General features: G+C 58.2%; 1 protein-coding gene across 4 annotated transcripts in view; it reads left to right on the top strand.

Annotated features, from left to right (window-relative positions):
• MYO9A (myosin IXA) overlaps positions 1-14737 on the top strand; it is a 249586-nt gene that overhangs the window by 218681 nt on the left and 16168 nt on the right. For all 4 annotated transcript variants that reach the window (XM_064157192.1, XM_064157191.1, XM_064157190.1 and 1 more), the window contains 7 exons: positions 2327-2484; positions 3181-3404; positions 5510-5626; positions 10127-10315; positions 11395-11442; positions 12582-12693; positions 14338-14399. In XM_064157192.1, coding sequence (XP_064013262.1) covers positions 2327-2484; positions 3181-3404; positions 5510-5626; positions 10127-10315; positions 11395-11442; positions 12582-12693; positions 14338-14399 — 910 coding nt within the window. The remainder of the gene's footprint in view (positions 1-2326; positions 2485-3180; positions 3405-5509; positions 5627-10126; positions 10316-11394; positions 11443-12581; positions 12694-14337; positions 14400-14737) is intronic.

Here is a 14737-nt window from a genome sequence, read left to right as displayed (position 1 = left end):
CCCCCAGTCCTCAGAAGGTTATAGACATTGATTCAATCCCCTCTCAGTCTTCTCTTCTCCAGACTGATCAGGCCCAAGGCCCTCAGCCTCTCCTCACCAGGCACTGCTCCAGTCCCTCATCATCCTCCAGGTGGAGGATGAGTCCCTCCTGCATGTTTCTTTCCAGTACAGCTCCAGGCTGGGTGGGGAATGGCTGAGAGCAGCCCTGAGGAACAGGCCCTGGGGCTCTGGGCTGATGCAAAGCTCCACAGGAGCCTGCAGGGTGAGTGCAGCCCAGACACAAGCCTGTGCTGGGCTGCAGCCAGAGCAGTGTGGGCACAGGGCAAGGGAGGGGATTCTGCCCCTTGGCTCTGCTCTCCTCACACCCCACCTGCACTCCTGGGGGCAGCTCTGCAGCCCCCAGCACAAGCAGCACATGGAAGTGTTGGAGCCAGCCCAGAGGAGGCCACCAAGATGGTGAGAGGGCTGCAGCAGCTCTGCTGTGAGCACAGGCTGAGAGAGTTGGGGCTGTGCAGCCTGGAGAGGAGAAGGCTTGGAGGAGACCTTGGAGTGGCCTTGCAGAGTCTGAAGGGGGCTACAGGAGGGCTGGGGAGGGACTATTGAGAAGGGCTTGTGATGCCAGGAGGAGGAGGAATGGGTTTGAAGTGGCAGAGGGGAGATTGAAAGTGGGTGTTAGGAAAGGGTTCTTGGCAGTGAGGGTGGTGAGAGACTGGCACAGGTTGCCCAGAGAGGTTGTGGGGCCCAGAATCAACCAATGTGATCTTTGATCACATTGGGTGATTCTGTGCTCCACAACCTCCCTGCAGGTGTTCAAGGCCAGACTGGACGAGGCCTTGAGCAACCTGTTCTAGTGGGAGGTGTCCCTGCCTATGGCACAGGGGGGTTGGAAGTGGCTGAGCTTTGAGGTCACTTCCAACCTAAACCATTCTGATTCTATCCCAGCTGCTTTGCAGCTCCACCAGCCAAAGCCAGCACACAGGTTACTGGTGCCACCTTTCCTCCTTGGCTCTGGCCATGCTTGGGCATCCTGCTCATGTTATGGCAACCTCCTGATGACATGGGCCAGACAATCCCATCCCAAAGCACCCAACTGCATCCACGAAACTCGAGTTGCTTGTGTTTCCCTGAGGACAAGCACCTTGGTGGTTCCAGTAGGAGTTCACAGAATTAACAAGGTTGGAAAAAGACCTCTGAGATAGAATCATAGAATGGTCTAGGTTGGAAAGGACCTCAAAGCTCACCCAGTTCCAACCCTCCCTGGGCCATAGGCAGGGACACCTCCCACATCCTGGAGTCCAACCAATCACCCAGTACCATCTAATTAACTAAACCATGGCACTAAATGCCTCACCCAGCCTCTTTTTAAGCACCTCCAGGGATGGGAACTCCACCACATAAAAAGAGTTCATAGAATCACAGACTCAAGAAGGCTGGAAGAGAGCTCCAAGCTCAGCCAGCCCAACCTAGCACCCAGCCCTGCCCAACCAACCAGACCATGGCACTAAGTGCCACAGCCAGGCTTGGCTTCAACACCTCCAGCCACAGCCACTCCACCACCTCCCTGGGCAGCCCATTCCAGTGCCAATCACTCTCTCTGACAACAACTTCCTCCTCACAGCCAGCCCAGACCTGCCCTGCCACAGCTTGAGGCTGTGTCCCCTCGTTCTGGTGCTGCTTGCCTGGCAGCAGAGCCCAACCCCAGCTGGCTACAGCCTCCCTGCAGGCAGCTGCAGGCAGCAATCAGCTCTGCCCTGAGCCTCCTCTGCTGCAGGCTGCACCCCCCCAGCTCCCTCAGCCTCTCCTCACAGGGCTCTGCTCCAGGCCCCTCCCCAGCCTTGCTGCCCTCCTCTGGGCACCTTCCAGCACCTCAGCATCTCTGCAGTGGAGGAGCCCAGCACTGGACACAGCACTGCAGGGGTGGCCTGAGCAGTGCTGAGCACAGGGGCACAAGAACCTCCCTTGTCCTGCTGCCCACACTGCTCCTGAGCCAGCCCAGGATGCCATTGGCTCTGCTGCCCACCTGGGCACTGCTGCCTCCTCTGCAGCTCCTCTCTGCCAGCACCCCCAGCTCCCTCTCTGCCTGCCTGCTCTCAGCCACTCTGGGCCCAGCCTGTAGTGCTGCTTGGGGTTGTTGTGGCCTAAGTGCAGAACCTGCCCTTGGCCTTGTTCAGTCTCATCCCGTTGGCTTCTGCCCACCCATGCAGCCTGGCCAGGTCCCTCTGCAGGGCTCTGCTACCCTCCAGCAGCTCCACAGCTGCTCCTAGCCTGGTGTCCTAGCTGGTTTGGCACAGTTAAGGCAGTTCCTCTCCCCACAATTTCTCTGCAGGCCTCAGCGAGCCAAGATGAGGTTCTGGGTGAAGGGCAAGCAAGGAGAGAAGAAGACCTCCCGGGAGAAGCTGGCCACCCAATCTGAGCTGCTGGAGCTGTATGCTGAGCAAGAGGCCCCTGGCAGGGAGGTGATTTCTGGCTTGCAGCTTGGCGAAGGTGAGTGGTTGGGTGGCAAGGAGCAGTGGGGAGCAGGGGAGTGACACCTGTGGGCATGGCAAAGGGCACAGCCTGGGCACCTTCGGCACTGCCTGCAGCCACACATAGCCCAATGGGTAAGGCTGGTGTGAAGATCCAGCAGTGAGGGGGATTGGAGGGGGTTGGAGGTGGGAGAGGTATGGAGATGGTGTGGCCCAGCAGAAGATGCTGCAGGATAAGGGGGCTGGCAGGCTGCACACATCCAACGTCCCTCCTGCTTCATGCCTCTGCCAGTGCCAGCCTGAAGCAGTGGCAATTAGGTTAGAGGGTGGGATCCTAAGTGGGTCTCAAGGAATTCCATGTGACTAATCCTCCCAGCAGCCATCTGGACGTGGGCACTGCACAGATGTTTCCCCTGGTGATGCAGGAAGCAAGCAAAGGGGAATTGACCTCTAATCTGCCCAGAGCACCACACAGTGCTGCCCTCCTCATCCAGGTCCAACCTCCCCCCTCCTCCTGCATGGGCAGGGACACCCCTCCCTCTAGCCCAGGTTGCTCAAGGCCTCATCCAACCTGGTCCTGAACACCTCCAGGGAGGTTGTGCCAGTGTCTCACCACCCTCAACCTGTGCCAGGGTCTCACCACCCTCACTGTTCCTTATTTTTCATCTGCTCTTCAATCTCTTTCCCCTCTTCATCCCCTCCCCAACCTTCCCAGAGCTGGGTCCTCACCACCTGACCCCCCCCAGGAGCCCTGAGCTGTCAGGGCTGTACCGGAGGGAGTTCAAGGAGAACAAGGAGCCCTCCCCCAAGGTCAAGCGCAAGCGCAGCGTCAAGATCAGCAACGTGGCTCTGGAGCCTGTGCAGTGGCAGAACGACTCCCTGCAGATCATCACCAGTGCCAGCGACCTCAAAAGCATGGATGAGTTCCTCCTGAAGAAGGTAAAACCTCTTCCTGACCTGTTGGAAGGCAGCAAGGACCTGAGAGGTCCTGCTGAGTGGGAGAGTGACCATGAGCCAGCAATGTGCTCTGGTGGCCAGGAGGGGCAAAGGCATCCTGGGGTGGATTAGAGGGGTTGTGGTGAGTAGGTCAAGAGAGGTTCTCCTGCTCCTCTGCTCTGCCCTGCTGAGGATGCATCTGGAGTCCTGTGTCCAGTTCTGGACCCCCCAGTCCATGAGGGCCCTAGTATCACAGAACCATAGAATTAACCAGGTTGGAAGAGACCTCCAAGCTCATCCAGTCCAACCTGCTCCACACCAGCAGGCCTCTTCCAGACATAGGTGGGAGCTCCAAGACAAGGCTTTAGACCTTGCACCAAGCACTCACTGAGAGTTATTAAACACAGCTCAAGGCTTCCTTTCCCAGAAGCACACAGGATCACCCAGGCTGGAAGTGACCTCCACCAAGGTGAAGTTGGTCTCTTCTCACACACAACAAGTGATAGGACAAGAGGAAATGGCCTCAAGTTGTGCCAGGGGAGCTTCAGGTTGGCCATCAGGAACAATTCCTTCCCAGCAAGGCTTCTTGGGCACTGGAAGAAGCTGCCCAGGGAGGTGGCTGAGTCCCCATCCCTGCAGGTGTTCAAAAGCTGCACAGATGTGGTGCTGAGGGCTCTGTGGCAGTGGCAGCACTGTGAGCTCTGGGGGAGCAGCTGGACTGGATGATCCCAAAGGTCTCTTCCAGCCTTGACAGTTCTATGATCTGAAGGCACCATTTGCCCAGCCCACAGCTGGGGCAGGTGGGACTGCTCCCTTGTTCCCTCCCAGCTGCCCTTCCCTCCATCCTTGTGTCACCACAGAGACTTTTTCTCCCCACACAGTTGATTTTCCCTATCCTTTTTCATAGAAACATAGAACTACGTGGGAAGAGAGCTCCAGGCTCAGCCAGCCCAGCCTAGCACCCAGCCCTGCCCAACCAACCAGACCATGGCACTCAGTGCCCCAGCCAGGCTTGGCTGCAACACCTCCAGCCATGGCCACTCCACCACCTCCCTGGGCAGCCCATTCCAATGCCAATCACTCTCTCTGACAACAACTTCCTCCTCACAGCCAGCCTAGACCTGCCCTGGCACAGCTTGAGCCTGGGTCCCCTTCTGCTGCTGCTGGCTGCCTGGCAGCAGAGCCCAACCCCACCTGGCTACAGCCTCCCTGCAGGCAGCTGCAGGCAGCAATCAGCTCTGCCCTGAGCCTCCTCTGCTGCAGGCTGCACCCCCCCAGCTCCCTCAGCCTCTCCTCACAGGGCTGTGCTCCAGGCCCCTCCCCAGCCTTGCTGCCCTTCTCCAAACACCTTCCAGCACCTCAGCATCTCTCTGCAATGCAGGAGCCCAGAGCTGGACACAGCACTGCAGGGGTGGCCTGAGCAGTGCTGAGCACAGGGGCACAAGAACCTCCCTTGTCCTGCTGCCCACAGTGCTTGAGAACTGCCTGAGAGAGTCCAGCACAGAGCGACAGGGATGCTGCAGGCAGTGGAACAGCTCACTGGGAGGAGAGCCTGAGGGAGCTGGGGCTGTGCAGCTGGGAGAGGAGGAGCCTGAGGAGTGACCTCATTCATGGTTGCAGAGATGTAGAGAGCGAGTGCCAGAGGCTGGAGCCAGGCTCTGCTGGGTGGTGCCAGTGCCAGCACAAGGGGCAGTGGTGGAAGCTGAGGCAGAGGAAGTGCCATGGAAACAGGAGGGGGAATTTTTTCCCTGTGAAGGTGCCAGAGCCTGGCACAGGCTGCCCAGGGGGGCTGTGGAGTCTCCCTCTCTGCAGATACTCAAACCCTACCTGGATGTGTTCTGTGTGATCTGCTCTGGGTGCTGCTGCTCTGGCAGGGGTTGGACTGGCTGAGCTCTGGAGGTCCCTTCCAGCCCCTTCCCTTCTGTGGTGCTGTGGTTCTGAGGGCAGTGGGGAGGTGCTGGTGCCTGCAGCCTGCCCGCGGGGGGAGCCACCTTGTAGCCGTTGTAATGGTTGGGGTGGAGCAAGTGCAGGTCAGTGCTGCGCTGTGGCAGCTGGTGCTGAGCTGCAGCACCCCTGGGGTGGGCTGCATAAAGGCCTTTGGTTCCCAGATGAACGAGCTGGAGAACGAGGACAGCAGGAAGGAGACGCTGGTGGATGTGCTCTTCAAGAAGGCACTGAAGGAATTCCGGCAGAACATCTTCAGCTTTTACTCCTCAGCCCTGGCGGTGAGTGAGGAGGGGACAGGGCAGAGCTGCACACTGCCAGGGGAAACCAGACCTTGCAGTCATTTTGCTTAGAGAAGACCTTTAAGGACCATGGAGTCCAGCACTGCCAGGTCACCACTGAACCACACCCTCAGCACCACATCTTCATCTTCAGCAGAGCATCTGACAGCATCTGCCACAGCACCCCCACAGCTGAGCTGGGCAGGGTGGGCAGGGAGCCAGTGGGGTGGGAACTGCCTGAAGGGAAGAAGTCAGAGAGCTGTGGTCAGTGGGATGGGGTCCAGCTGGAGGCCTGTGACCAGTGGAGTCCCTCAGGGGTCAGTGCTGGGATCAGTTCTGTTCAATGTATCCATCAGTGCCCTGGCTGAGGGCACAGAGGGCACTGCCAGCAAGTGTGCTGGTGGCACCAAGCTGGGTGGAGTGGCTGGGACACACCAGAGAGCTGTGCTGCCATTCAGCCAGGCCTGGACAGGCTGAGAGCTGGGCAGGAGTGGAATGAAGCTGGACCAGGGCAAGGGCAGAGGCTGGCAGCTGGGAAAGAACAACCCCAGGGAGCAGCACAGGCTGGGGACTGAGCTGCTGGAGATCTGTGAAGGGGAAAAGGCCCTGAGGGTCCTGGTGGGTGGGAGGGTGCCCATGAGCCAGCAATGTGCCCTGGTGCCAGGAGGGCCAAGGGCATCCTGGGGTGCATTAGAAGGGCTGTGGTGAGTAGGTCAGAGAGGTTCTCTTGCCCCTCTGCTCTGCCCTGCTGAGGCCACATCTGGGGTACTGGGTCCAGTTCTGGGTGCTCAGTTCAAGGACCTCAGGGAACAGCTTGAGAGAGTCCAGCAGAGAGGCACAAGGATGCTGCAGGCAGTGGAACAGCTCTGCTAGGAAAGCCTGAGGGAGCTGGGGCTGTGCTGCTGGGAGAGGACTCTGAGGGTGACCTCCTTCATGCTTATAAAGATGTGCAGGTGAGTGCCAGAGGCTGGAGCCAGGCTCTGGTGGGTGGTGCCAGTGCCAGCACAAGGGGCAGTGGTGGAAGCTGAGGCAGAGGAAGTGCCATGGAAACAGGAGGAGGAATTTCTTCCCTGTGAGAGTGCCAGAGCCTGGCACAGGCTGCCCAGGGGGGGCTGTGGAGTCTCCCTCTGCAGATACTCAAACGCCACCTGGATGTGTTCTGTGTGATCTGCTCTGGGTGCTGCTGCTCTGCAGGAGATTGGACTGGCTGAGCTCTGGAGGTCCCCTCCAGCCCCTGGCATTCTGTGATTCTTTTCAGTCTCTCCAGGGATGGGGACTCCATCCCTGCCCTGGGCAGTCTGGGCCAGGGCTTGGCAAACCTTTTGTGAAAGAAATTGTTCCTCATGGCCAACCTGAACCTCCCCTGTCACAACCTGAGGCTGTTTCCTCGTCCTGTCACTCGTTCCATGGGAGGAAAGACCAACCCCACCTGGCTCCAACCCTGCCACCACAGCCCTGTCCCCACAGGCCCTTCTGAGCAGCCCCTCCACAGCCTTCCTGCATGAGCCCTTCAGATACTGCAATGCAGCTCCGAGGTCTCCTCAGAGCCTTCTCCTCCCCAGGCTGAGCAGCCCCAAATCTCTCAGACTGTCTTCACAGGGGAGGTTCCCCAGACCCTTATCATCTTGGTGGCCTCCTCTGGCCCACTCCATCAGCTCCATGTCCCTCTTGTGTGAGGGCCCCAGAGCTGGGCACAGCACTGCAGGTGAGGTCTCAGCAGAGCATAGCAGAGCAGAGAGGCAGACTCAGACTCTTTGTGTTCTTCCTTCTCCATCCCCACGAGCTGTAGGTTTGGACTCTCCCTTCCTCCTCAGCCAGCTCTCGGTGTGGAGGTTTCTGAGATCTCGTTCCAGCTTGCTCCCAGTCAGCTGTGGGGTGGCAGTAAGGCCAGAGGCTCCTGTGTGCCACCAGAGTGCCTGCAAAGCTTCCTGTTGTTCACAAGTGTTGGCTGTGTCCAGGCAGCAGGGAGGTCTGCTCTGCTCCTGCCTCTGCAGCTGAGCTCTGCTCCTGCCTCTGCAGCTGAGCTCTGCTCCTGCCTCTGCAGCTGAGCTCTGCTCCTGCCTCTGCAGCTGAGCTCTGCTCCTGCCTCTGCAGCTGAGCTCTGCCCCTGCCTCTGCAGCTGAGCTCTGCCCCTGCCTCTGCAGCTGAGCTCTGCTCCTGCCTCTGCAGCTGAGCTCTGCTCCTGCCTCTGCAGCTGAGCTCTGCTCCTGCCTCTGCAGCTGAGCTCTGCTCCTGCCTCTGCAGCTGAGCTCTGCTCGCTGTGGCTTGGCACAGAGCCACAGAACACCTCTGGCTGCAAGAGGCCTCCAGGCTCAGCCAGTCCCAGCCTCCACCCCGCACTGCAGGGGCACTACTGAGCCCTGGCCCTAGGTGCCAGCTCACAGCAGCTGAACACCCCCAGGAGTGGGCACTGCAGCACTGCCCTGGGCAGCCTGTGCCAGTGTCTGAGAACCCTTCCAGTGCAGAAACATTCCCTGAGCTCCAGCCTGAGCCTCCCCTGGGGCAGCTTGGAGCCATTCCCTCTGCTCCTGTCCCTTGGCACCAGGGAGCAGAGGCTGCCCCCTCCTCACTGCCACCTCCCTGCAGGGAGCTGCAGAGAGCAATGAGCTCTGCCCTCAGGCTCCTCTGCTCTACCTGCACACCCCCAGCACCATCAGCCCCTCCTCATCCCCAGCTGCTCCAGGCCCTTCTCCAGCCTCAGTGCCCTACTCTGGACCTGCTCCAGCTCCTCAAAGTCCTTCCTGCAGCCCAGAGCTGAACACAGCACTCGAGGTGTAGCCTCCACAGAGCTGAGCTCAGGGGGATGGGCACCTCCTGTCCCTGCTGCCCACCCTGGTTCTGATCCAAGCCAGGATGCCATTGGCTTTCTTGGCCACCTGGGCACTGCTGGCTCATGGCCAGTCAGCTATCAGCCAGTACCTCCAGGTCCCTCTCCAAGTTGCAGCTTTCCAACCACACATTCCCAAGCCTGGAGCTTACCATGGGGTTGTTGTGACCCAGGTGCAGAACCTGGCACTTGGCATTGATGAACTTCACACAGCTAACCTTGGCCCATGACTCTCACCTGTCCAGGTCCCACTGTAAAGCTTCTCTGTTCTCTAGGCTTGGCCCATGGCTCTCACCTGTCCAGGTCCCACTGTAAAGCTTCTCTGTCCTCTAGGCTTGGCCCATGGCTCTCACCTGTCCAGGTCCCACTGTAAAGCTTCTCTGTCCTCAAGGCTTGGCCCATGGCTCTCACCTGTCCAGGTCCCACTGTAAAGCTTCTCTGTCCTCTAGGCTTGGCCCATGGCTCTCACCTGTCCAGGTCCCACTGTAAAGCTTCTCTGTTCTCTAGGCTTGGCCCATGGCTCTCACCTGTCCAGGTCCCACTGTAAAGCTTCTCTGTCCTCTAGGCTTGGCCCATGGCTCTCACCTGTCCAGGTCCCACTGTAAAGCTTCCCTACCCTCTAGCAGATGGACACAGCCACCCAGCTTGCTGTGACTTGCAGACTTACTGAGGGTGCTCATTGCCCTCCTCCAGATCATTGATGAAGCTATTAAAGAGGACAGGCCCTGGTACTGGACCCTGAGGGGCACCACTGGTGAGTGGGTGCCAGCCAGACTTAGTTCCATTCCCCACCACTCTCTGAGCCATCAGCCACTTTTTGACCCAGTGCAGAGGGCACTGACCCAGGCCTGCTGCTCGCAGTGACTCTGCAAAGCAGCAAGTTCATTGCCCAGGTTGCATGAGAAGTTCCTCTGAGGCTGGAGCTGGCACTGAACGTCCTCCTGCCCTGCACAGTGAGATGCCAAAGGCCACAGAGTCACAGAAGGTCACAGCACAGCTCTGTGTTAGAGATGTCCATGGCACAGCAATGTGCCCTTGGGGCCAGGAGGGCCAATGGCATCCTGGGGGCCATTAAGCTCCTGCCCCTCTACTCTGCTCTGCTGAGACCTCATCTTGAGCACTGCCTTCAGTTTTGGGTTTCCCAGCTGCAGAGGGACAGGGATCTGCTGGAGAGGGTCCAAGGGAGGGCTATGAGGATGATGAGAGGACTGGAGAGCAGTGCCTGATGAGGAGAGGCTGAGGGCCCTGGGGCTGCTTAGTCTGGAGAAGACTGAGAGGGGATTGAATCAATGTCTGTAACTCTCTGAGGGCTGGGGGTCAGGAGGGGGGGACAGGCTCTGCTCACTGCTCCCTGGGACAGGACAAGCAGCAGTGGATGGAAGCTGCAGCACAGGAGGTTCCAGCTCAGCACAAGGGGGAACTTCTTGCCTGGAAGGGTCCCAGAGCCCTGGCACAGGCTGCCCAGAGAGGTTGTGGAGTCTCCTTGTGTGGAGCCTTTCCAGGCCTGTCTGGATGTGCTCCTGTGTGCCCTGAGCTGGGTTGTGTGCTCCTGCTCTGGCAGAGGTTGGACTGGAAGCTCTGCAGAGGTCCCTTCCAAGCTCTGACATCCTCTGTGCCCTTGAGCAGTGAGTGGTGTGCACAAATGGCTTCTCTGTGCTTCTGTTCCCTGGCAGATGGACGATGGGAAGAGCATTCGCTACAAGGACCTCTACGCCTTGTTCGAGCAGATCCTGGAGAAGACCATGAGGCTGGAGCAGAGGGACTGGAGTGAGTCTCCAGTTAAAGTCTGGGTCAACACCTTCAAAGTCTTCCTGGATGAATATATGCTGGAGTACAAACCCCTGGACTACACTGCGCTGAAGGTAGGAGCTGCTTCTCTGTAGCCCCTTGGGGCTGCGGGAGGGCACTCTCCAGAGACACACGAGGAGCTCTGTTGCCCCTCTGCTGGCAGCCAGGTGGGCAGCAGCAGCTGTGCTGCACTGCCTGCGTCTCACCGGGCCCAGCAGAGCTGCTTCAGCTCGGGGCTGGGCTGCTGCCAGCCTGCCAGCGATCCGCAGGGCAGCTCCAGTGCTCCTGTGTGCATCTGGGGCTTCTCTGTCAGTCTTGGAGGGACACTGAAAGGGATCTCAACTTTCCTGGCCTCCTGGCAACTTCCCAATGGACCATACTGGGAACCAGCTGGGTTGCAGGACAAGGAGACATGGGCAGGGCTGTCCTTAGGGGCTGGGGGCTGTCTGCAGAGCAATCAGAGCTCACAGTCTGCTTCTCACAAACTACTCTCCCTGCGCCCTGCTGTCTGTCAGGGCAGCCATGGGCTCTCAGGCTGGGCTCAGTGTATGAATAGTCCATCTGCTGGCTCTCCTGCTGCCAGTCCTCCCCAGGCTCCTCTCTGGGCAGGTTTTCTTTGGAGCAGAGTCCCTCACTCCAAGAAGAACATTGAGGGAAGAGCAATGAGGCTGGTGAAGGGTCTGGAGAGCAGGGCTGGGGAGGGGCAGCTGAGGGAGCTGGGGGGCTTGAGTGAGGAGAAGAGGAGGCTGAGGGCAGAGCTCATTGCTCTCTGCAGCTCCCTGAGAGGAGGTTGGGGTAAGGTGGAGTTGGTCTCTTCTCACACACAACGAGTGATAGGACAAGAGGAAAAGAAGTAACAGCTCTGGCTGCAGTGCTGTGCCATGTTCTTGGGTGTCTTGCATCAGACAGGAGAGCTTTAGGGCACTGATGCTGGACTTGCATCTAGAGCAGCAGCTGACCTCAAGTCTGGGGTGAAGATGGGGACAGTCATGCAGGGGATTTCTGGAGAGGAGGTGGTGGCACTGGAGAGCTTTCTCCAGTGGCTCCCCTGGGGCTGCAGGTGCACTGGAGGGTGGGCAGGCTTGGCCATGCCTCTGCACCTTCACCTGGGGAAGCTGCCCACAGATGCATTTAGAGCTCTTCCTATTTCCAGGTGCCAAAAACGGAACGAAAGAAGAGAAGGAAAAAGGAAGCTGATGTGGTGAGTTGAGCACTCTGTGCCCACTGCCTAAAACACTCCTGACCTGGTGGCCAGAGTCAGGGGTGCTAAGAGACCTGCCCACGACTCTGCTGAGCTCTGAGCATCTCACTGTGGAGAAGGTGCAGCCATGAAAGGATGTTTGGAGTCATAGAACCATAGAATGGGCTGGGTTGGAAGGGAACTCCAAAGCTCATCCAGCCCAACCTCTGCAGGCAGCAGGGACATCTTCCCTTAGAGCAGGTTGCCCAGAGCCCTGTCAAGCCTCACCTTATCTGCAGGGATGGGGCCTCAACCACCTCCCTGGGCAACCTGTTCCAGTGTTCCCTCATGGTAAAGAAGTGTTCCAAACATCCAATCTTAATCTGCTCTGCTCTGGTTTGAAGCCTAGAAAGATGAGATGGGTTTGGTTTGCTTGGGCAAGAGCTGCTGGCCTGACTCAGGAGCAGTGTGGGCAGCAGGACAAGGGAGGTTCTTGTGCCCCTGTGCTCAGCACTGCTCAGGACACCCCTGCAGTGCTGTGTCCAGCTCTGGGCTCCTCCATTGCAGAGAGCTGCTGAGGTGCTGGAAGGTGTTTGGAGAAGGGCAGCAAGGCTGGGGAGGGGCCTGGAGCACAGCCCTGTGAGGAGAGGCTGAGGGAGCTGGGGGGGTGCAGCCTGCAGCAGAGGAGGCTCAGGGCAGAGCTGATTGCTGCCTGCAGCTGCCTGCAGGGAGGCTGTAGCCAGCTGGGGTTGGGCTCTGCTGCCAGGCAGCCAGCAGCAGAAGAAGGGGACCCAGGCTGAAGCTGTGGCAGGGCAGGTCTGGGCTGGCTGTGAGGAGGAAGTTCCTGGCAGAGAGAGTGATTGGCATTGGAATGGGCTGCCCAGGGAGGTGGTGGAGTGGCTGTGGCTGGAGGTGTTGGAGCCAAGCCTGGCTGGGGCACTTAGTGCCATGGTGTGGTTGGTTGGGCAGGGCTGGGTGCTAGGCTGGGCTGGCTGAGCTTGGAGCTCTCTTCCAGCCTGCCTGTTTCTGTGATTCTATGACACCCAGCAAACCAAAGCAAGTAACAGCTACACGCTGGAGCTCTGCCCACCTTCACCTCCCCGTTTTGCACAGAGCAGACACTCATCCATCTCCTCACCACCCAACCTTTGTCGTGGCAGGTGGAAGAGCACAACGGTCACATCTTTAAGGCCACCCAGTACAGCATCCCCACCTACTGTGAATATTGCTCCTCCTTGATCTGGATAATGGACAGAGCTTCTGTTTGTAAATGTAAGTACCTTCCCTCCCCTCTGTTTTCCCTGTCCCTGTGTCACTCTGACAAGGTTTGGGCTCCTGGAAGGTAGTTTGCTGCTGTTTCCTGTAAGCCCACTCTGAAATCATGTGGGATTTTTGTGTCAGAAGACGTTTGGGGATAGATTTTAAGTCTTACTGAAGTCAGTCAACAAATCCATCCCATCAGTCCCACTTCATGGCAGTGGAAGGGAGTTTCATGCCTGGGAGCTTTGTTTCATAGGATCACAGCATTGTTTGGTTTGGAAAAGCCCTCCCAGACCATCCAGGCCAACCAGCAACCCAACCCCACCATGGCCACCAAACCACAGCCCCAAGTGCCATATCCACATGGTTCTGGAACACCTCCAGGCATGGGGACTCCACCACCTGCCTGGGCAGCCTCTGCCAATCCCTGACCACCCCTGCAGCAAAAGAATTTTTCCTCCTCTCCAACCTGAGCCTCCCCTGGCACAATTCCAGGCCAGTTCCTCCCCTCCTATCACTTGACACATCTCTTATCTCATGATGTCTCTTGGTCAAACCATATTCACCCCTGTGCTCAGCACTGCTCAGGCCACCCCTGCAGTGCTGTGTCCAGTTCTGGGCTCCTCCATTGCAGAGAGATGCTGAGGTGCTGGAAGGTGTTTGGAGCAGGGCAGCAAGGCTGGGGAGGGGCCTGGAGCACAGCCCTGTGAGGAGAGGCTGAGGGAGCTGGGGGGGTGCAGCCTGCAGCAGAGGAGGCTCAGGGCAGAGCTCATTGCTGCCTGCAGCTGCCTGCAGGGAGGCTGTGGCCAGGTGGGGTTGGGCTCTGCTGCCAGGCAGCCAGCAGCAGAAGAAGGGGACCCAGGCTGAAGCTGTGGCAGGGCAGGTCTGGGCTGGCTGTGAGGAGGAAGTTGCTGGCAGAGAGAGTGATTGGCACTGGAATGGGCTGCCCAGGGAGGTGGTGGAGTGGCTGTGGCTGGAGGTGTTGCAGCCAAGCCTGGCTGGGGCACTTAGTGCCATGGTCTGGTTGGTTGGGCAGGGCTGGGTGCTAGGCTGGGCTGGCTGAGCTTGGAGCTCTCTTCCAGCCTGCTTGGTTCCATGACTCTATGAAGGGATGGTGGGGTGGGGTATGGCAAGCATGGCATCCAACTTCAGCCCTTCAGGTGCCCATGGGTCCTGTGACCATGCTAAACTCAGGTGGCTTTGTTTGACCTCCAGGCAGGTGGATTCTGGGAGGGGAGATCAGGAAGATGTTGAGGGATTGCAGGGAAAATTGGATCCATCCCTTTGGTTTGTTTTTTCCTCAACATTTCTTTGGTCATGGTTGGAAGTACCAACCCTGAGGTATTTGAGGCAGGAAGATGCTCTCTCCAGCCTCTTGGAAGGTGTCCATGTCTGATAGCTCAGAGTGACTCAGGGTTACTTATGGAGTGCATTTAGCTGATGATCTGTTTTCTGGCAGTGTTTCAAGGACATGAGTCTGACACCTTTCAAATGAAAGCCTTTGAGTGGATCTGATAACCTTGACCCCTGGGCACTGCTTTTCACCTGCTAGTGCTGAGGGGAGCTGCATGACTCACATGAATTCCTGTTTCTCCATCAGTCTGGATTATTAAATCTCAGTTTGGATTCTGAACTGCTGTTCCTTTTTGCTTGCAGTATGTAAATATGCTTGTCACAAGAAGTGCTGTCTTAAAACCACGACCAAGTGCTCCAAAAAGGTAAATGTCTCTCATTTCTTCAGCTTTCACAGACACAGAATTAACCAGGGTGGAAAAGACCTTTCAGATCAGCAAGTCCAACCTAGCACCTAACTCCTTCTCATTAACTAACCCATGGCACCAAGTGCCTCATCCAACCTCCTCTTAAACACCTCCAGGCACGGCCACTCCACCACCTCCCTGGGCAGCCCATTCCAGTGCCAATCACTCTCTCTGACAACAACTTCCTTCTCACTGCCAGCCCAGACCTGCCCTGGCACAGCTTCAGCCTGGGTCCCCTTCTGCTGCTGCTGGCTGCCTGGCAGCAGAGCCCAACCCCAGCTGGCTACAGCCTCCCT

This window comes from Pogoniulus pusillus, chromosome 17, assembly GCF_015220805.1.
Source record: "Pogoniulus pusillus isolate bPogPus1 chromosome 17, bPogPus1.pri, whole genome shotgun sequence".
Lineage (NCBI taxonomy): Eukaryota > Metazoa > Chordata > Aves > Piciformes > Lybiidae > Pogoniulus > Pogoniulus pusillus.
Note: the sequence above shows the minus strand (reverse complement) of the source record. Positions and strands in the feature narration are given on the sequence as shown.